The 24,208-nt window shown below is 28.2% G+C and overlaps 1 protein-coding gene across 1 annotated transcript in view; it reads right to left on the bottom strand.

Annotated features, from left to right (window-relative positions):
- LOC107455455 (HECT, UBA and WWE domain containing E3 ubiquitin protein ligase 1) overlaps positions 1-24,208 on the bottom strand; it is a gene marked incomplete in the record, with an annotated part of 276,027 nt that overhangs the window by 239,653 nt on the left and 12,166 nt on the right. The window contains 12 exon segments of the mRNA XM_071187934.1: positions 1,536-1,675; positions 3,675-3,776; positions 3,853-3,938; positions 5,581-5,661; positions 7,728-7,816; positions 9,068-9,129; positions 9,218-9,318; positions 12,511-12,610; positions 13,964-14,035; positions 16,217-16,336; positions 23,829-23,891; positions 23,965-24,043. Coding sequence (XP_071044035.1) covers positions 1,536-1,675; positions 3,675-3,776; positions 3,853-3,938; positions 5,581-5,661; positions 7,728-7,816; positions 9,068-9,129; positions 9,218-9,318; positions 12,511-12,610; positions 13,964-14,035; positions 16,217-16,336; positions 23,829-23,891; positions 23,965-24,043 — 1,095 coding nt within the window.

The raw sequence follows: 24,208 nt of genomic DNA, 5'->3' as shown, positions 1-24,208 counted from the left end.
TGGCTTATGACTGCAATTATTTCAAGCTAAATACAACACTGATAACAGGATTGGAGCCCTGTTATTACATATATACATATATATGCACACAAATATATACAGTGCACCAAAAAAACACGAACCATCCTGAATAACATTTGAACTAATGATCTGATTTTCACAGTCTATGGGTTTCTTCAATGGGTTGCTAAAATGAGTCCCAAGCACGCGTTGGGGCTTAACACTGGGGATTCTGCACTCGGCTGACTCTCAACCAGAAAATCTGCTCCTGCACCCAAGAATTCCAAGGTAAAAAAAACTGGGATACACACAGACGGCCTTGGCCGCCACCATAGGCTGATGTGTCACTGAATTTAGTTTGACTATATCACATTTTATATTAATCCTATCAATAAAAAAATTATGTAATGCCTTTACAATAAAAACACAAAAGTTTCTAGAATATTAAAAAAACAAGCTCTTTTCTTTCTTAAAACTTTCACAAACACACAAAAACTATAAATGGAAAAATTGAATTTGTTAAAAAATAAGCTATTTCAAGGTGGGTATTTTATTTAGCTAGAGCTACACAATGGGCTATTGTCGACAGTCTGGGAAACATCTCTAAGGATGATACGAAGATATGCCATCACAATGTTGTTTTAAGAAACAATTAGCAATAAATAATTCCAGCTTAAATAAGCTGTTTCAACATGAATTAAGATAACACTCATAAGAGTAAAATTATCCATTACGCCTTATTCAAAACTGTTTTATACTTTGTTTCTGTTTAACAAGCCTTTTCAACCAAAAGTTAAAGAAAAAATAAAAATAATAAACCATATACTCAAACTACAAAATCAATGATTTGGTGGAAAGAGAATTATTGATTATATGCAAAGTAAAAGCGAGTGCTGATTTTTCATTTTGTAAGAATCTTGAGAAAATACTTTGAAGTCCTTAGATTGACAAAAGCAAGAGACTCAACACTGAAAGTCTTCGAGATTTAGTTTGGATTTCATAGCTTATAAGACCTTTAATATCTAGAAATTTTCAGACAAGTATTAGATGCAATTGGTTGCAGCAATTTCTTTTACTAGAAGCAACATTAAATTTTTCTTTTTTTCAGTGATACTTAACCTGCTGAGCATTTGCCATACCTAAAAACATATTTTATCTCTTGTATTTCCTAAGGAAAAACCATTTTCCCTTGAGTTATTCAATAAGAAAGTTGTATATTGCGGAGACATTTCTATACAAATGATCCCAAATATGAAACACTTAATTACTTGCGATTATAAAATTTTTAAAGCATTTTTAGTAAAAATAATTCATAGCAAATAAAAATTCCTGTTGTTTTCAAAAAAGAGTTATAAAAATAAATATAAATTTCCAGACATAAACAGTTAGAGGTGATTTTATGTCAAATCATACAGCTATCCTACCAGCACAAATATTACATAAGATTTTACAAGCAATAAAAAATAAAAATGCAATACAGTGGCTATTGTTTTTCATATAACTAACAATTATTTATAATTATAAAAAATTAATACTTTTCTTCTAACTCCAGGGCAAGTTGAGCACTGTTATATTGAGCTCTCATAAGAAGAGTGCTAAAAAAATCCATGGATGGATCAGTCAACTTTGGATCAATGACAAAAGGTTGGTCTTTCCTACAGACATTAACTTCCACCTTGAAAAAAAATAAGTACTTAAATAGTTGAAATATTTATGCCTTTAACACGTTGCCACAAGTGATGTTTATAATCCATCAATTTTTGGTGATATGTAGGCAAATGACGGCTATAGTCGTGCAGCACATTTTAATTATTGATAAAAAGGAACATTATCAGTATGAAGAGTACTATAATTATTCGGTAATACATCGAAAAAAAGAAATATCATTCAGATCTTTTTAAAATAGAAAAGTGGAACTAACTTTTTTTCAAAAAAAAAAAAAAAGATAGTGGCATTTTTTGGTAGTACGCAGTCAACTTAAGTGATTCTCACTACACAGAACCTTTTTGCTTTATTTATCCTGTATCCTAAAAACACAACCAAACCGAAACTGAAGTATGGCAGCCCTTCTTGAAAGTCATAGCAGGATATGATTAATGTCCCAGGTATGTTTGTTTTCATAAGATTTTGTAATTCAGTTGATACTATAGAGTTGAAATAGTATGAAATAGTACTGAATAGTCTTCAAAAACATTTACTCTCCTTTTTATTCTCAAAGTAAGAACGATAGTTTGTTTTTTGCTTAAAAGAGTGATATGTATTACATAAGATGCAAGTATACTATTTTAATTTAAAATTTATTTTAATTAGTTATGTGACACAGTTATATGAATAAAATTTAAATGAATATGAATAAATCTTGAATGTGATTAAATTTCTGTCACTCTTTTGCAAGAAAAGTGAAAAACACTAAGTTTCATTTTTCAAACTGACTTGTATTGTTAATGAAGGTCTCAGTTCTTAACATATTTATAATGATAACACACAAAAATTGATATTTCAATTGAAATCTACAAATCTTACAGAAACGGATATTTTACTGAAATTCATTTAGAATTGCTTTCATTTTCTCACACAATAAAGTTAACATCACTCTCATTTGTATTAACATTCCTATTTTTGAATTTTTTTAAATTCATAAATAGCATATTATTCATTGCTTTAACCATTTCTAGGAAATTTTTTTAACCTTAAACAAAAATGTATAAATTAAACTTTTAAGCTCAGATTAATGTAAATTAATCTGAGCTGGCATTCATATCAGCTGGAAAAAATTAAATGCCTCTTATTATGCTGCCCTCTGTCAGCAAAAAAAGAATCCATGCCAGGCATATGATTAATATATTCTCATAAAGTGACAGGAAAATGTTAAAAATACAGAAGGAAATGCGACTAGCTATTTATTTTTCTAATATTATACTGGATTTCAATAGCTTTGTAAGGCTAACAACTTTGTAAAAAAAATGCCATTTCTGAGCAAAGATTTTTCTATTACAAAAGTACATTTTGGCCCAGATTTGAAACAAATTCAAGTAAATAAGCTGTTTCTGTGGGGTAGTGTGCAAGTTGAATCTTCCGGTGTATATGAGCAACATATGCAGCACTTGAAATCCTACTTAAGTGTGGTATATTTAAAAAGTGATTCTTATAAAAATATATATTGAATTTTTGTATTGAGATTTTTCTGAGTGACTTGAATTTAAATTTACAAAGAAAGTCAAGCATAAAATAAAACAAGGTAACTAGTTTTAGATCTTTAAAAAACTTAAATTAAAAGAAACATATGCTGATATGTATAACTATCAACAAATAGTTTTATAAAAATTTAATACTTAAAAAATTAGTGATTATCCAAGAAATTTTGTCAAAATTAGGTAGCAGCAAAAAAGTTGAAACGAGTTACATAAATCAATAAATTACCTACAGAAAGTTTTCTATTTGAGAATTTGGGTTCCCACGAAGGTTTTCATTTTATCAAAATCAGGTTACAATATATAACTTTCTTAGAAACTAATTTCGAAAAATGATCTTAAATTTCATCAAAAACACAACAAAACTTATGATACAACTTCATTTTAGTAATTATTGTAACAAAAATTGAAGGAAGAAAAATTTTGGTGAAAAAATTATTAGCAATATGAATTATATGTTTTTGAAAAACAAATTAAGCGTACCTCTAAACGTTGAATAAAACTAGCTAATCCACCATGAGCTTGAAAAGCCAGCATATCCAAATTCGTGATTAAGTCAATAACACGCACAGCTCTGGTAACAAACTATAATACAAATTTATCAGAATTAATGGAAAAAATAAATCATGCAAATTATGCAGAAAATAATACTCCAACTTACAGTAATGTGTTCTGTTTCTGTACTTTGCCAGTTTATAACTTTAAGCAAAGCCTCCATCATACCACACGACACTAGAGCATCACCACCTGGAATTAAATTTTGTTAAAAGCAAAAAAAGGATATAATATTAAAAATAACAAGCAGAATAAATTTTTACAATCCTCTACAGCTACTATGCAATGAAATAATTTTTTAAGGCTCCTATTGATGTTTTACTTTAACATAAAATTAGAATTTCCTCTATAATTATGCCTGAAAATAGTTACTTTAGTAGTCTTGAATATAGGAAATAGTAGCTCAATAGTCTACTCAGTGGAATAAATAAAATGTTTTTTCCTCCATGTAATAACTTTTTCGAATAAACATTAAAATTAACCAACTCAACCATACATTACAATAACTTAAAACATAGCTTGCTAAGCCTTGTATTTACAAGTAAATCAAATTACATTTCTTAGACATAAACCATTTTTAAAAAAAAAATGAGTCTAGAAAAAATCAATGTTAAGAATTGTTGATCGCCGAACCATCCTTTTCTTTTCTCTAAGGCAGAAACTGATTATAGGGAAGCAACCCAAAAGAGGTAGCTTATCTATTATCTGTTCTACTCGCACTTTGTTGTTCTTCACTTAACAAGGACATCAAAAAAACTGTTTCCTTAGATCACAAAAAGTATAAAAAAAAACTTTCTTTTAGGGGGGAATTAAAAAGAACAGAACCTTTTTTTTTTAAATAAGCTACTTCTTCTTAGAAAAGAAAAAATGGAATTCGAAAAAACAGCAAAAAAGTTATACCCGATTCCCAATATATGAGAAAATAGATGGCTTAATCTTTAAAAACTTTTTTTTTTAATTATTATTTTTAGACGCTCTTTTTTTCTCAAAAAAGTCAACAGTTACCTAGTGTCCAAAAAAGTCACAAACAATAGCTTTTGAGTCACAAACAAATCGTCAGTGACAATCCTATACATGTTGCCTAATCCTATACAATACCTAAGTATGTTGATAAAACATTTAAAGAAAAGCCTGAGCAGACCTACATATAATTTTAAAAATATAACAAATTATATAACAGATTATCAATTTCAATGCTATTAAACTTTAAAAAACAATAGGCTGCCATGAGGTAAAAAATATTTGACTAACTTTTCTAATTGAAAAAAAAACTATTTACACAAAGTTATATATTTAAACGACAATCCTAATGATTTACTTAAAAAACATTCATTAAAATTTCAATATTGCTCCACTTTTCATAATATTATAACTATACAAATTACTTTCCACAAATAATTTATTTCAATTTAGTCTCTGCACTTAATTAAAAATTCATATAACTTTCTGATGAATCGAGGAACAAATGTTTAATATTATTATGCAGCTTCCGTAAAAAAAAAATTAAGAAAAGGAAAAGTTTCGAAAAATAAATTACTAATTAGGTAATAACTCAACGTAATTTTATAACAATGTTAGTAAATTTAAGTTTAGATACTTATTTTGAAATTGAATGCATATTAAGAATAAAAATCTGTTTTGAATATACTAACATATATATAAACCTATAGCTTTTGTTTCAAGTTATAAGTGTTTAAGTGCCCTTCACATGGAAATTATTATCTCAAAAAAGATCACACGATTTTTTACAAAAGAATAATTATTAAGAAGTGATAAGATGTACTGAGAGAATTATATAGAAAAATAAAATATTGATAATAAACATTAAACTTGCCACTTTCGTAACTTGCAAGATGATACAAGAAAGAAAATAAGGCAGTTGCAAATGGCAGTGGAAATGCTTCTGATTCAGGATCTGAAAGAAAACCAGAAATTTTATAAAAACTTAAAACTATAAAAATATGCTCGAGGTAAAATATACACAATAAATGAATTAGTATATAGGAATAATAAAATAAACAGATTTTTTCTGAAAAATACTAATTACCCATTGGTCACATTTATGTTAACACATTGAAAGTAAATTTCACAATTATTCTTTTTTTCGTAATATCAGAATTCAAGAAAAAAAGCTTCTAAAAAAAGATTTCTTAGAGTAAGTAATACAATAAGTTCAATTTTAAATATTATATTCAACAATTGTAACGTTTGTATTTGTTTTTCAACATAAAAAATATTAAAGAGTGGGATGAAGAAAATTACAAATATTGCCATACCACACCCCTTAAACCCTTCACTTTATGCCATTACATTTGTAATACAGATTTTAATACATCTGTATGTCACTGTAAATGGAACAAGTTTCTCATTCATGATGTTGCCTATTTGACTAAAGCCTCCCTGTATTGAAAATTGGTGTTAGGGGTCTCAATGAGAGACAAAATGTGAAACAGGACTAAATATCAAACTGGATTAACGTGTCGAGTCAAAGGGTGCAAAATGACTAACAGTAAAGAAAGGCTACACATGAGACAAATGCAGGTTACAACTTTGCTTTATACAGGGTGCGTAGCCAAATTATTCAACAAAAAATAAGCACCTTTTAAGCACTTTTCAAGCACTCAAAAAATATTTTTAAGCGCATTAAAATAATATCATAATTAGGCAGGGTTGGAAAATTTTTGACAACCAACGGTTTTATCTTGTTTTAACCGTCATGTCAAAAAAAAATTTTGGCATTGTTTTTGACAATTGTCAAAAATTATGAAATTTTGAATCATGTAAAACGAATGGCGTTTTCATACGCCATTCGTTTACGGACTGACTATACGCCGAAATAGATTGGGGTTGAATTAATTATGAAAACGCTGAATAGAACAATGTCAACTGTGTCTTTTTGCATAATTCGAAGGGAAAATCAACATAGTAAAGGAAAAATCTCATTTTGAGAAAGAGAAAATTAAGCACTTATTAAAAACACCCAATGAAAAAAGCACCTTTAAGGGCTTTTAAGAAACGAAAATCGAAAATAAGCACCCTTAAGCACTTTTTAAAAATGCTATGCGCCCTGTTCATATAATATAACAGTTTTCATGCATACTGAATTTGATGTGATATATTTAGCATATTCATGATGTTGTAAATGTGAAACATACATATTTGATATTTATAGCAATGAATAAATTTCGAAAACATAACTTATTTTAAAGCCTTTATTCAAAATTTCGAGTAAAAAAATCTTTAATGATAAAATTATGAATAAATTGAAAGGCTAATTTTCCAGTTTACAATTAATGTCTTAATAAGACAATAGATTTGGAAATTATTTCTCACTAAAATCCAACTAACTTTACCAGAAGCTTAATATATTTTTGAAATTTTAGACACATATTGTTGATCTTGATAGATTTTTATCTGCGCACAAACTTTATAATAAAATTCTGTATACAGGTCTATTTAGAAAATTTCGTAAATTGAAGGATATCTCAAAAATAACAAAAGTAAAATATGTAGTTACACACACGTGCAGGAAGACACCTTTAAGAGAGGGAAGATTTGAATAACATGTGTGCAAAAGCTTGCATCAAATTAAAAGATTTGTGATAAATAGGGTAAACCTAAAAACACATGCAAAGGTGGTTCAGATGTGTAAAACAGATACCATGAACAAGAACACACATTATTTAACTCAAAAGAGGCACTGCTAAAATCTAACTTATCAAAATTTAGTAGGTCAGAATGCATCTCTCTAAAAATTTACAAAATTAAACATGTCATTTAATATATTCAATGAAAATACAAAGAATTATATAAATATAAAGAACTATATAAAATACAAAGAACTACTGCTATATAAAATGCTGTCACTTAACTAAAAATGCAGTCACATTTTTGTAAACCTATATTCGATCTATTTTTAAATACAAATGAAATTAAACGATTTCATTAATGTAAGTGATGCTTGCAATGTTTAAATCTTACCGGTAAGGGATTGAATGCAGTTTCTGACAAGAACAGGTAGAAATCCATGATAGGAAGATGCTCCAGTAGTATCAATGATTGCATTCAGTCTAAATAAAACACAATGCAGATTAATAAAAATACACATAATGTATGCTTAAAAAAGGGTAAATTATTTTTCTAACGTAAAATTCAAGGACTTAAAAAATTTTAGGTCAACCATTTTAAGTTTACAAATAAAGAAAATGGACATAGAGTAGAATTACAATCAATAATTTGAATCTTGATTATTTAAGTTTCCCATAAATTCTACTAACTGAAAGAAAAAAAAATCAGTTTAGCATTCAAAGACTCTCTAAATCACATCATGTGAAAAAAAACTATTACAATTGTTTGCAAGCCAGCTTAACCTTAGATAAAAAGGGGTCTGCATCCAAACAGAAAGATGCAATGCAATGGAAGGTGCAATGTTTTTACAACCACACTATAATTCAGCCCATGGATCAAAGTGCTACAATGGTTTAAAAAGGTATAGTTGCAAACTTTTAAATGTCTTCTATAAGCCATGGAAGGTTTTACAATGCTAAAATTTATAACTACTCTATTTCAATTTATTACATTTTATGAATTTGATAATTCTTGTTTTCAATAGTTCCAAGTAGGCCCAGTGTTGTCCACCTCAAATTATCAAGACACTGCTGTAATTAAAAAAATTTATTTTCATAAAACTATAAATGAAAAATCAAATTTATTTTTCACCCTTTTTATATAGTATATTGGAGAAAAAAAATCTAAATCTTAATCTAAAAATTCCACAGAAATTTATGAGCAAACTCATTAATCTCCAACTTTTTTTGTGACATTCATATCTTGCTATATTTGTCATTAAAAAACATCTATAATGTGTTTGAGTATTCAAAAGAGAACTCTATAATTAAGATTTTTTCCTATTTACAAAAAAAATATGTCTTAAGAATTGCAAATCTAGCAAAGTTTCATAATCAGATTTTAAGGCTAGAAAATGTGATATTTTTCCTATTTTAAAATAGTAACTCAGATATACATTGTTTAAATCGAAGATTTTTATTACAAAAATGTCAATATCTATCAATTGGCAAACAAAGAGCTAAGCATGGTTGCTTAAACTTTATTATATTTCTAATTCCTGTAACTTAAATAAGATATAAGTTTTGAAATTTCGAACAGCTTGCCTGTTATTTCTGTGCCTCACTGTGTTGTCTTCTTTCCTTTATTTTATTCAAAAAAAAAATAATAAAAATGCTTAAATGTATGAAATATAGACATTTTGTTAGAATTTTATCAATAAATGTAAAAATATTAAAATTCAAAAAACTACTTACTTTGGATTTCTATCTAAGTGAATAATGGAAGTCAAGGTGCGCAAAGCAGCTGCTTTAATCTCCTACAATATACACAGTATAAGTTAATAAATAACTAAATAATGAACTCCTAAACTGAATATATCCTTATAACAAATAATCAATACTTACTATTAGATTTTGATCTTGTATTTCTAAAACGTCCACTAATTCTTCTATTAAACCATTATATAGAAGAGAATTAACATTATCTGGAACAGCATTACAGTAAACTATAAAAATAAAAAAAAATCTCAAATATTGCTTTAGAAATAGCCAAACATTTGTTTTGTTAATTAGTGAAATTAAAAAAATCCAAATATTGCATCTTAAAGTATATCCACAGATAATTATTTGTAATTAATCAGTCAGAAAAAGTTACTAATCAGAAATACAAACCATCGTAAAAGTTAGCAAACACCAATATTATATTTGTACAAATTGGCATTTCCCATCCTTCCAGTTTCATTAGAAAATTTTAAATTTCAGAATTGAATGGTTATGATTTAAACTTTTAACTACAGTTCTATAAAATTGAATTTCATACTAACTATAATTTACAGTAAAGATTAAAAGTGTTGTACCTTTCTGAACCACAGTTTTAATAATATAATTAAACTCATTCATAGGGAGAATGAAGGAACCCAGGCAATCTGCTCGTTAAATTAGAATGCTTGAGAACACATTGACTGCCATGTCACCCATATTCTGGTGACAGCAAAGTTTCTGATCAGGCTGTGTCACCCGTATTAGGGTGACGCTTATTTGACTACTTACTTGCAAAGGATATTCGTATGTATTTGAAAGGATATTTCACAGGAAGCAACAAAACTATTGAATTGCTATAAAAGTAATACAAATATATTTATTAAGGAAATTATTGTTTCGTGTTCTCTGCTATTTGACTCACTAAGATATAAGTTTTCAATTTTTTTTTTCGAAATTTCAACGAATTAGGGTAAAGATTTTAAGTTATACTCCTCTTTATTCGACTAAGATTCAAACTGATCGTGTAAAGTGGCGAGATGAGAAGCAGATGCGAAGCAACGCACACAAATAAACAGACAGATACCACGTACTGTTTGTCTAAGATAGGTACTCTGCCAGACATTCATCTGGAGTTGTGGCGGTGATTATGGTAACGAGGTATGATAATTTCAAGTAGGGGTGCGGGATCCCTCTTTAAGACTGGTTTTGGCGAGAGAAGAGACCTCTTTCATCGAAGCTACCCTCCCTAAAATGCCCTCTTCTTGTTTCCATAGCACCAGACTGCCGCAGACTTAGTGGCGATCAGAGTACCTATCTTAGACAAACAGTAGAGAGAGATATTTTTGTGACTACCAGATACTAGCATTGAAATATCGGAGGGAGTACTTAGCAGATGCTTTGTAAAGCGATACTCAAGGCCTGAAGGAAATTTCACTGTAAACGCATGTGGCAGTCAACATGTTAAACCAGAGTTTAAAAAATGCAGACCTAGCAACTTCAGAAACTCTAAAAGCTTGAACCTTTTTGGGAAATAATAGATTAAAAAAATAAATTCACAAATTCCTTAAATTTAATTTTAAGTAGCAATTTTACACCTAAAATCACAAAACAATAAGATTGTTTAAAACAAATTGAATAAGTAATTTAGCATTTTTTTAAAATTTTATACAAAAAATATCTGGAACTCTTTCTGATTTGCCATACTACTCAACAAATTCTCCCAAGTTATATTTTTATTATTTATTCTTAATGTGAGTTTCTGTTACATAGCTGAATATTTCCTCAAAGGTCATATTGCTGAGAGGATTGGTAAATATTGCCAGCTTCACTTGGCCGTAGGGAATAGTTTGACTGAACAAGATATAAAATTCACTTGCATAATAACTGATTAAGCGTATCAGGATTTCAAAAAACTCTATAGAAATCTGAAATAGTAGTTGCTGAAACCATACTAATTTACTGAGAAATCAATCAAAAATTAAGTGAGCCTGGTTGATAATTAATAGGCGATTTTTCATGTGCATGATTGTATATTCATTAATCAGAATTTAATTACAAATTGGGATTTTTAAAACTATTTAGAAATTCATGGGTATAACCAGCAAAAAAGTGGTTCGAAAAATAACCTGAATTCACGTCAAAATTGACAAGAGAACTCCTAGATCTAGCATTGGGACAAACTAGCTTTGGTGGAGAACTTTTTGATAGAACTAACCAGCAGAACTTTTTGATAGAGAAAAACCGCAAAAATCTCCCATGGTTAGCCTGACTACGAAGGGATCTAATCGATGATGTCTAATACTGAGGATATTTTACGTTAACACTGTGGTCGGTGCAAGCCGGGAATAGAATTCATATCAACCGGATTCAAACCTGGGTCACCTCACAATTTGCATTTTCCGTAGTCATTAAAATTCCGAATCTTTCAGAGTTTGATTTTTTTTTTTAAAAGGTTCACACTTTTCTGAACATACATTAAATAACCTATTTTTAAAATGTTTGTATAATTTTAAATGTTGGAAATGCATACTTTAAATGTTTAAAGAAATTTTTACATTTGTACAAGTTATATCATAGCACTTAGTTTTTAATTATTTTAAATGTTTTGAAGTTGTGACAGTTAAAAACAATTAGAGCAAATGTAACTGCAGACCTGCCAACCTTTAACCATTCCTAGGATGAATATTTTAAGTTTAACAAATTAAGATAATTAAAATACAATTGTAGGTTAAAATAACTTTATTAATTTGCAAAGAATTTAAACAAACAATCATATGACTAACTTGCATTTATATATACATGATTGATTAATTTATGTGCAGTGATGATCACAATCATTTTAAATAATTTCAAAAATACTCAATAAAATAAAATTTATTAATTACATCACCACTTCAAATATAAAAATGAAATATAAAGGACAATCTATAATGGTTGACAACTCTGTGTAAATGATACCATCAGTTATTTTGACAAAAAATAGTGAAATTGTTAATTTGAATAAAATTATATGCATTCAAAATCTAAAAATGTTAGGTCCATATTATACAGGATTGCCTTTTTATCAGTAGACACGATTTTGACTAGTCAGAAGAAAAATAATTTCTCTCAAAAATAAATAAAAAATAAAAAGTCGAGAAATTGAAGTGATGAGAAAGATCAAAGCATGTCATGGAAAGTTAGGAAAGAATAGAAAGGTGAAGAAATGTTAGAGAGATTAAATGATATATCTAATACAACTAAAGTAATAAAAAAAAAAATTTTTAATTAACATGAGAAGTTATTCTTAGTATACACTAGTGAAATTTTATATAAGAGCGTTGTTTTAAAGAAGAATTACAACTTATTTAAAAATTATAGAAGTTTTAATATCTCTAACTATAAAAAGTGCAGACTCAAGAAATATACTATTACTGCATAATAGAAAAAATAATTACCTAGCACAGAGAGAGCTTGAAGTCTTGCTTGAACGCACAACATTCTTTTTGGATAATCAGAAAAACTATGAGCTAGTCGAATGTGTGTAAATAGTTGCATCTAAAGAAATATACATATATAAATTACTAGATTAGTTAAATAAATTCATTAGAATTGTCAACTAAATGACTATCAGGATTTTATGTAGATTAAAAGCTGTGAGCTGAATTCTAGAAAAAAAAGGCTAATAAATTCTCTAGAACTCGTTAAAAAGTATAAACTAATTCTAAAATTCATTTCAATTTCTGAAAATAAAATTAACACTAATTTTATCTGCTAATATTAAGTGAAATGTAAAAAATTTGATACAATAACCTAATGTTTTAATCTGTGGTGTAATCAACATACTAGATTCAAGTACCAAAGTTATAAACTTGTAAACTTCTATGCATAACGAACTGCCAGGCCTGAAGTGTAACAAACTGAACTGAAATCCAATCGATGAAACATATATATATATATATATACCATTGCAAGAGATTGTTTTTTTTTGGCACTTTGTTTTGTACTTTTTCTTATGGACATAAGAAAATACGTCTTTGATAATAATCTTGGATGATTTTAATTTTGTTGTTAAAATGATACTAAAGTTTAAATTTATTATGCTGTCTATTAATCTCATATATATGTTTAATCTATTGAGTTTCCTATTTTGGATTACACTCAAGACTTTATTATCAGTCCACCTGGAAGCGATCAATATTCCGTTTTGAAGAATAGACTCATAAAAACCTATGCAGAGAAAACTTCTAAATTGCGAACTTTATTACAAGGTGTTGATCTATGTGACCAGCGTCTATCTTTACTGTTGAAACGAATGAGAGATTTAGCAGGAAAGCATTTCAGAGATGATATACTAAAATCACTGTGGTTAGATAAACTACCTGCTAATGAAAAGTTAGTGTTGGTGGCTTCTAATGAACAGTTAAATAACTTGGCAACTACGGCTGACCGAATTCCAGAGTTTGCACCTCAAACGTCAGTCGGTTGGACTACGGTGCCGAACTCTACAACGAACATTCAAATTAAAAACATCAAGCTTTAGAATTATCTAAACAAGTTACTAACTTGATGGAAATTTCATTTTATGACTGTCGTAGAACAGTCAACCCAATTCTTAGAATTCCTTAGTTCCATACCTCTGGTATTTGAAGGGGGAGTTTCTGTGTTGCAAATCAACATACTAGGTTCAAGTACCAAAGTTAAATAAATTTTATTTTTTCTATATTAAATTTTAAACAATTAAAATTACACAACAATTTGTCATTTCAGTTCCTAAATTAATATGCAATATCAAAATAAATTAAGATTTTTATTTATTCCATTATTATTCTCTAAACCAAACATTAAGCTAAAATTACATATACATATAACTAATAGAAAAACAAACAAAAAAAAAATTTAAAAATTTACTTGTTTATCATCTGGCACAGTATATTTCTCAATCAGATCTTCCATTATTTGAGAAGGATTCTTGTTAGGAATCTGTCAAAACATTTTTTTTTTTTTTAATTTCAGAAACATAAGCATTATCACCAAAACATTTCCAATTACCATTTTAAAACTAAAGCTTTCACAATAAAAATTTTAACAGAATTTAAAATAATCAGTTTTAATGATACCATTTGAATGCCAAGAAATCGCAAACAGGAGGAAAAAATACTGGGGGTCAATCCAGAATAGAATTAGGTACATTAAAAAACTGATATCATAAAATGCTTCCTCTCACAAATTAATATTTTTTTTCTAAAATGTGCCATTAATTTCCCATATTGTTCTCATTCTTAGAATTAAAAGGGTTATACTTACATCTGAAAATTCAAAATTCCTAATTATCTGAAACTCAGCCATCTAACCATTGAAAAAAAAGCCATTCAAAAATAAGTTTTTAGAAATGTTTCAATATTTTTTAGAGGCTTTTTATTATTTTACTCACTTTCAAAATAGTTTTAGAAAACTCATTTCACAACACCAACTTCACATTATGTAAGACTTTGCTATTGTCTCTCGTGTAATTTCTCAGGAGACTAGTGTGACTAAAAAATTCCCTTGGACACTGAAGTACTGTATAATAGGGTATTGTAATATTGGAGGGTAGAGGGAATGAAATACCAATAAATAAATTTAAAACCTGATGCTTGAACTTTAAAGAAAAAAGAAGAAAGAAAAAAGAGTATCAACTCTAAGGTAACAGATTTTCAATTCAGAGAAAAGCTCGTTTCAATATGTTGATTATATACACAGTAACATCAAAGGAAAAAAATATGTTATTTACAGCAACATTAATGAATTACACATTGTTTCAGAATACTTTAAGAGTTAATGATATTTGAACATTGAATTATTCTAAAAGAGTAAAATTAATGCATTATAGACTTTAAATGGAAAAAATTTAATTAAAATAGGTGATAAAATCTCGGGTTAAGCATTTGGTATCGCCGAAAATGAATCAACACTTTCAAGAATCTAGTGCATTGAAATATATCTGCTCCTCATAGCCACTGTCTATGCGCTTATACTCAAAATTTCAATTAATGTATTTTAATTTAGTCACATAATTTCCTTGAATATCATTAAGCTAGAAGTTTTTGTTTCATTAAAGCTAAAGAAATAAAAAAAACTTATGTGAAATAAAAAGAAATTCTAATGCACATTTTTTCTTATTTATTAAATAATTAAATATGCAGTTATGTTAATGTATTTTCTTACCATTTTTATTTTTAAAATAAACAGGAATTTTTCTATGGTGAAAAATTATTTTTATATGTATATATAAAATTTGATTTCTGTTTCTATAATGTAGAACTAAATAAATGCATATGCTTGATTACAATACTCTTATAGCATAAATTAACGCAATTAAAAAAAATCTACAATTATTCAACATAAAAAATTTATTCAACATTTTTTTCACTTAACACACAAATAAATCTTCAAAATTGAATTTGAATTATACCTTAAAACTAAGATTAACATGGCTAAAAAAATGAAAGAACAAAATTATTTTGTATTTGTAACACATCATTTAAATAAGCAATATCAGGCACCCATAACTCCTTCTAACCCCTTCTTTATTGAACTAAAAAATCTTTAATATTTAGAACAAACAACCATTAACAATTTTTCATTGGGTAACATATAAATTATTACATATAATTAGAAAATATTTTTAAAATATGTTAAGCCACATTTTCATTAAACTACATTAGGGTACAATTTATCATACTTATCTTTGATCTCAAACAGTTATATAACACTCAGAAATTGTTGAATTTAATTACGAAAAGTGAAATGAAAGCAAAAACGTAATAGCTTTCAAAGCACAGTGATTAAAGGAATGGCAGATGGACTCTAGTGACGTCAGTCCGTGAATAACCACGCTACTCACCATTTAAAATAAAAACGAAAGCTAGCTAGTGCTTTTTGCTTAAAAACAAATTAATAATTAGCACTCTTGGAAAAGTAATAAAATGTTTTCTCGGGGTTTTGAGGAAGATTTTTTTTAAAAATTGACTGTAATTGTCCATTACCTATAACATATATATAATGTTATCAAATTAAAAAATACTTTGAGTAGATTTTAGTGCACACATTTCATGAGAACTGGATATAATGTGAATTTTACTAACAAGTAATTCAAGGTTATATGCATAAAAATGTAATTACCCTATCAACATTGTCAATATGAATAGCAATGATGGTGTTAGTAGTTTTTTTCACAGGTTTTTCATCACTGCTTTCAGCATAGTATTCAAAGTGCAAAGTGGAAGCACTGGAAGGATATGCCTGAAAAAGAAATCACACTAAATTAAATTACCTATATTTTTTAAAATCAAAGTTGAATATTTTAATAAAACAAATCGTGTGACTTACAAATGAGAAAAAAAAACATAAGTTTTTCTCAATTTAATAAAACATGCATTTACGGTAATGGCTAGCATGCAAAATGCAGTCACTAAGCATTAATAATCTGGATTCTGGTTTAGTCCTGACATGGCCTGAACCTGGCTTACTGCAGTTTATTAAGTATAAGCATATTTTAAAATTTACAAAGTGATTAAATATTTTCTGAAAACTGCCTTAACTGATACACATAATGAAGTTATGTCCTAAATATTGAGTGGAACACTCTCGCCTCTTTGATTTCATACATGCTGGCTAGTTCTGAAACTAACATTTTTGCACAATTCAAAACTACAGTATGTTGATATGGTTTATCTAGCAGAGGCATCATTTCAGACTTATCCAGAAATGGACAAAATCATTAAAAATGTCTAACCAGACATCAGTAAGAGATTCACAATGCCTTCAAAAATGGTTAAAATAATCTCCAAGCTGTAAATAAGTAATATAGAGTAATTTTTCTTGAACTACTAAAGTTAAGAAGATGATCCCTCTCCTTCCCTAAATACCACCGAAACTAGGTTTTGGCTCTTTGTACCCAGGGGTCTGTCTAGGTTTTTCTGAGAGGTATCTATTTTGTGAAAATTAAGACATAATTTGTGAAAAATTAAAAATTATATTAAAAAATCAACACAAAAATATGGTAAAAATATGGATTTATCGTTTCTTAAGGGATACACAAATTAAATTTTAAGAAAAAGTGTTTTGTGAAGCTACTGTTTTTCCAAAAGTTGAATTTGTGAAACTACCGTTTCTCCTAAGTTGAATTTGTGAAGGTACCGCTTAATGGTCGTAAATTCGGCCTGGACAGATCCCTGGTACCTAATAGAGGAATCAATGTGAGTCCTTAAAATTAAAAGTTTGAAGACCCCTGAACTATACTAAAAAAATTCTAAGCAGCAACTAGAGATGATATAAGATCAGGTTTGAAAATTCAAGACACATAATATTTCAAGATACATGAAGTAAAAGCAAAAATTTGTGAATGCCATTTAGTACTTTGGCGACTAAATAAATATAGTCATTCATTAAATTTCTATTTCACCTTGAAAACAAGTAAAACGATTGTGAGCTCGCACTTTTACACCAGAATGTTCTTCACCTGCAGACCTTTTTGTTTTATTAGCCTTCAGTCCAAAGAAATTAATTTGGTGATCACAATTACTATATTGTGGCCCGTCATATAATAGAGTCAAAATGACGTTTCAAAAGTTTAATCTCAACACATTTTTTTTTTGTTATAGATATTAAAACTTTTTCAAAAAATTTCCTATTTATAAGAGTAACAAGCATTTTTATTTTAAACTGCAATTATCCTAAAAAAGCATATAATACGTGATTACTTGAATGGTTCTACTTTAGTTATAATAGTGAACAAAAAGCGAAGAATTTATAAGTAAAAACAGCAAATGAAAGATAGAATATTAATACGTAACTATGGGGAAAAAAACTACAGTGGTTTATATTACCTGTTTAAAAACTTAATTTGCTTCAAAAATATATAAATAGAAAACAGTTGACATGCTTCAAGTGCTCAAAAACAGGCGCCTATTTTAAAGATTTACCAGAAAAATGAAGGCCTGCTTTTGAGCATTTCAAACATGTTAAATGTATTTCTATTTATATATTTTTGAAGTGCACAAAGTTTTTTACTCAGGTAATATCTTACCGCTTCCATGATTAAATACAACGTAACTTATTGAAATTATGAGTCACACATCTGAATAATCACTTTTTGACAGACTCTACTAGTGATGATTAGACAATGAATCTATATCCTTTTGTCGATCATCTTTTCGGCAATTTCTACTATGGATTTTGACAAGATTTATAAAACCTTTATGCTTTAATAAGATATTAATTTGACTGGTGAACTTCTAAGAATCATGTTGTGCATTATTGATGATTTAATATTAAACCAATGTGAATTGTGCATTTAAAGAATCACTTTCTGATGCACATGATTTATTACTTCATTATAAATCCACATTGTTCTATTGATTGCATTTTTAACAGTTACTGCTTTGAATTTCCCCAGTGTGAAAGATTTATTTTTCGATATGAAACCAATTTGATCCATCTGTTTCGAATCACACATTTGAGTTATCACTTTAAGACACTTTCTAGTCTTGACAATTTAATCCCAAATTGCTACTGGTTTTTTTTTTTTTTTCTTTTAATGCAAAAAACATAATGAGCATTTTAAAACTGAGATTGAGAAAAATCATGTGGGTTTGGAAAAAATCAATTAAAAAAACGTCCTTTTCAGAAAAAGACCAAGCTGGTTGGTTTATATTAATGTTTTGCTTATGGCACTTAGCATGGTGAAGTCATTTTGATCCACTTATTGTACAAAAGGCATAGGCAAAAAGGTTTAAAAGATCAGCTTATATTTTTAAAAAAAGTTTAAAATATTTAACTATATATTTTAATTTCATTAATTTTACTTTCTCTTCAGGGTATTTATTCGATAAATAAATAAAATATTTTATTTTGATTATCAGAGGTCTGTCTAGGTTTTTCTGAGAGGTACATATTTTGTGAAAATTTAGACATAATTTAAAAATTAAAAATTATATTTAAAAATCAAACTCTCTTCCATCATCAAAATTTCTGATTCTTAATTGAAACAATAAAAACAAAAATATCGTTCAAATGATGAAATTCTCTTTTATTCACAGCTCAAGAAGTAGTTATGGGATCTCTCTGGTCCCATATCCAACTCACCAACTTAATGCATAACAAAATTAAAAGTGAAAAAAAAGAAAGAATTCTGAAAAAATTATCTAGCAGCAGTGGTCGCCATAGCAACGCATGCAATGACGACGCATGCGCACTGTTTACTATTATTCTTGAACACAGTTTTAAAGTGTGATGATGCCACCAAACCCAAAACAGCACCCATTTTGCCAATGGGTAATAATATTAAATGAACTAAAATTAAATTTGCTTACTTAATTCTGTCGGTATGCGTCTTTAAGTTTTGTGCATGATTTGGCAACATAGTGTGAGTGACTTTGTAGTGAAGTGTACATAATTTTATAGTTTGTTCCAATCTTTTGATTGTTTGTAGAGTTGTTCAAATAATTCAGTTTCATATTGTTGAGTGTATTCAGCGTGTATAACACCTTATGTATCTAGATAGTGCTATTTAAAATGCTCCCCTTCCACTTTGGCTCCCTTCCCCCACTCAGTCGTGATCCCAAATGTCCATCATAGCATTTCTATTCTACAATGCCGAAGGGAAAAACAAATGAGAACTCTCACAAAACTTAACAATAAAATTGCAAACGGGATAAAATTGCAAAACCAACTGCTCTTATCAAAATTAAATACAAATGTAAAAAAAAAAAAAAACTTCAAGTCTCCAGTTGCTTAGCCGACAGAGCCAAGAGATTTTTAAAAAAAAAATGAATTAGTTACTGATTTTTTAAAAAGCTCATTTTACTTTTGCTTTTCAACCAGGCTCAGTTTCAATAAGCAGCTTAAATTTTAAAACTTCTGAAAGATACGTATCAAAGCATAATAAATCTGCGTTAAATAACGATGCATTTTGAGGTATGTAACTTGTTTATTCTATATTTATAGTTTATTCCAGAATAACTATTTATCAGTTTCAAAGTCTTACTGAGATTTTATCGTATCTTGCTGGACAAAGTAGGTTTATTACTTGATAAAATCTAAACATTTGTAGCCAAGAATTTGAGATTATCTTCTTTTCCAGAAAAAGGGATGCTATTGAAAAAAAAAGTGGTCATAAGGGATTCATTCAGTGGGCAGAAAGGGATAGAAACAATCTTTAAGAAGTCTTACGAATTTCAAAACCTAAAAATAAAGAGCAAAGGAGTACTTTATTTATAGAAAAAGAAAGTAAGAGAATCTAGTTTGATATAGCAAATTTTATGACTAACTTCCTTACGACGTATGAGACTGACTTTTTAATTGTTTAATTGTTCATGCGTAATTATTAACAATAACTGATAAATGAGATCAATTCTAAAAGATTAATCATTTAAAACAAACATACTTGGTAAAAATCAATAACAATCACCAATTATTATTAACAACTGATTTAATATGACCGTAACATATATAACAAATGATAGATGCACATGATATGTACAGGGATGAGATTAGCCAAAACGCAAAAAAGCTGAATTTCCACGATAGTAAATTTTACGCAAGCGCAACTCTTTAATAATAAATTCCAGAGAGTTTAAGGTAATAAATAATGCGTTGACATACAATTGTGTACTAATCTATTATTATAAAAACGATTACATTGATACTTAACATTTAGTGGGGAAAAAATTACAAATTGAAAAAATAAGGCTGGAAATTATATTTTTCCTCAGTTCACAAAAGAGACAATTACTACTTGAAAAACTACCTGGTTTAGCAAATTAAAACTACTGAGAATATAAATTAATATTTCATTTCTTTTAATAAATACTGTTATGTGATTTATAGCAAATATATCAGTAATATTACTTTTTAAATTATATTGGAAAAAAAAACTTTAACAATGGACCGAATCATTATGTTCATATTATAGTCTAATCTAACTAGAGCCCTCTGAAACATATCAATAACAGTGAAGTAGAAATATATAGTAACTCCTTAACATACAAAAATTGCTATTTTAGTTTGAAAAATTACATGACAATCAGCAACTGTTTAGATAATTGTTTTTTATTTGATAAGAATTTTGCATTTTATAGCATAAATAACAGCAATTATAAATAAAATTTTGATAATGAGTTAATTAACTCTTTTTCCCTAAAAAAAATTTTTTTAATTAAATCCCTTTTTAAGTGATTGCTTTTGTTTGCTATATCTTTTATGTTTGCTATATTTAGTCGTTAGTCCATCTTCAAACATCTTGTGACAAATCCTATTTTTTCTTCTTTGCAAGCACAGAATGTAAGTTTTGAATATATTCCCTTCCAGTTTCTCTGATGATGTAACACTTACATATACTAATAATCGTCGTTAGAAAAACAGTCACCTTTATAGTAACTATTTATAAAAAAAATTTACTTCTTACAAGAATTGCGATAATTGATCTTAAAATTGCGTGAATATGAATAACAAGTATGGATTTTGAAATCACATGAATATGAAACGAGATATACGATTTTGAAAATGAGAAAATACAAACTGGGATATAGAATTTTTAAAACGCGTAAATACAAATCACGATTCATAGTTTTTAGATAGCGTAAATACGAATCATGATGCGTAATTTTTAGATTGCATAAATAAGAATTATGATGCATAATTTTTAGAGTGAGTGAATGCGAATCCCAATGGCTTATTTTAAGATCACGTATAAATACGAAAATCAATGTTTGATATTATAAACCGCATGAGCAAATCAAGACATTGAATTTTAAACTTGAGTGAAAACGAATCGCTGCATAAGTTTTTAAAAAGGCGTAAATACGAATCACAATATCGGATTTTTAAATCTCATAAATAAGAGTCGCATCGTACAATATTCAAATCGCGTGAATAAGAATCGCAACACGCAAATATGAAGAGCTATCGTGATATTAGCAGATTCCAGGCTTGGGACTAAAAGGTTTGTCAGAAGCAGCGTAGTTCGAACTACAAAAATCGGATCTATCTGGAGGGCGGGTAAAAAAATTCGGAAAATCTTATCTGCTACGTGTAAAAGGGGAGAAAATAGCTAAAATAAGTAAAAATGAGAAAGGATTGGTAGCTATGTAGTTTGAATTTCTCTTTGAAAATCGGTGAATTTTCTGAAAAAGCGGAATACTTATAAAAAAAGTGGCATTTTTAGAAAATCTGAATTTTTGATAAAAAAGCTGAAATTCAAGAGATAAAAGTGAAAAAAGCGTAAATCCGCTAAAAAGCGGAAAAATCTCATCCCTGGATAAATGATTTTGAAAATGAGAAAACACAAACTGGGATATAGAATTTTTAAAACACGTAAATACAAATCACGATTCATAATTTTTAGATCGCGTAAATACGAATCATGATGCGTAATTTTTAGATTGCATAAATAAGAACTATGATGCATAATTTTTAGAATGCGTGAATGCGAATCCCAATGCCTTATTTTAAAATCACGTATAAATACGAAATATTCAATTGCGTGAATAATAATCGCAGCACGCAAATAGGAAAAGCTATATTTGACATTAAAATCGTGTGAATAAGAATCGAGATATTAGCAGATTCCAGACTTGGGACCTCTAAAAGGCTTGTCAGAAGCAGCGTTGTTTGAACTACAAAAATGGGATCATCTGGAGAGCGGGTAAAAAATTCGGAAAATCTTATCTGCTGCGTGAAAAAAGGTGAGAAAATAGCTAAAATAAGTAAAAATGAGAAAGGATTGGTATCTATGTAGTTTGAATTTTCTGTTTCTCCTTGAAAATCGGTGAATTTTCTGAAAAAGCGGAATACTTATAAAAAAAAAAGTGCAATTTTTAGAAAATCAGAATTTTTGATAAAAAAACTGAAATTCTAGAGATAAAAGTGAAAAAAGCGGAAAAATCTCATCCCTGAATTTTATAGTTTAGTATTTCCCTCAATAGTTCATTGATTCTAGCCAAAGTTGTTAATCTTCCTAATGTTCTCAAAATTTATCAAATGTTGCATTTTTCTTCATCATAAGTTTCATTTTCTTATCGTGCATAATGAGAATTTAAGGAGAATAAATGCCTTTTTAATGAAGAATTTGCGTAACGAGATTCACATTTTAGATCAGAACTCCTAGATAATTTTGTCAAAATATAAAATATTGATTCCTGGACTTCCATCAATCAACGATGTTGAGATTCGTGGAATTCTATGAATTAGTAGTTGGAATTACATGTCTGTATAAAGTTGGATAATTGGTAATTAATAGCTAGTTTTGTATTATTCATATATATATGCTGCACAAAAAGTGGATTTTGAATTATAGTTCAAAGTAGTTTAAAATTATTATTCCTAATGCTTGTAAGGCTACAGCTTTAAACTGAATTCAAAGTACAAAGTTGCTGCTGCAAATTATTCCCAACATACAAACACATCAATGTAGTTTCTTAATTAATCATTTTATACATTTTTTAATATTAGTTTTTAAAAAATATAGCCTTTAAGAAACACTGGGGGTTTTTTAGTTAAAAGCTAATATGTTTTAAGTGGTTTAAATTTAAAAAAATTGACCAGCTTTTTTTGAACAGACTAAAATCCAGTATTCCGGATTTTCCTCACTGTAAATTGAGTTAAACTTATTCAGCAAGAAATAAAATTCCATCTATGCCAGAGCTCTACTATCTTCGACAAGCGCACATCTTTGGTTGTGTGCTAAAGAAATGACTAAATTATTAAGAAAAATGTAAAAACATAATTCACTCACCGTCACTGGCAAGTTTTGACAACATTCAGCTAATCCAAAACCATTTTCTTTTCCTCCCCAACTCTAAAAAAATGCTTATTATAACATTTGAGTCAAAACACAAATTTTTAAACAATTAAAATATCAACATACTAACCTCTGCCAAATACAAAAGTCGTAATAAAAGTGTCTGTCTTTTATCTGGGTTTAACCTTGTAATAAAATTTGACCTTTTACTGGAAAAAAATACATACATAATTAACTACAATATACCAGCATTGAAAAATTAATATTATATAGCTACATTCACAGAACTTTTTATTGAAGTAATAGAAAGTTATCTTATTTAGAGTAGCTATACAATTATTAAATAAAAACAGTATTTTTCCAAAGAAAAAATT

The sequence above is a fragment of the Parasteatoda tepidariorum genome, chromosome X1 (assembly GCF_043381705.1).
Source record: "Parasteatoda tepidariorum isolate YZ-2023 chromosome X1, CAS_Ptep_4.0, whole genome shotgun sequence".
In the NCBI taxonomy this organism is placed as follows: domain Eukaryota; kingdom Metazoa; phylum Arthropoda; class Arachnida; order Araneae; family Theridiidae; genus Parasteatoda; species Parasteatoda tepidariorum.
This window is presented reverse-complemented; position numbering and strand designations above follow the sequence as displayed.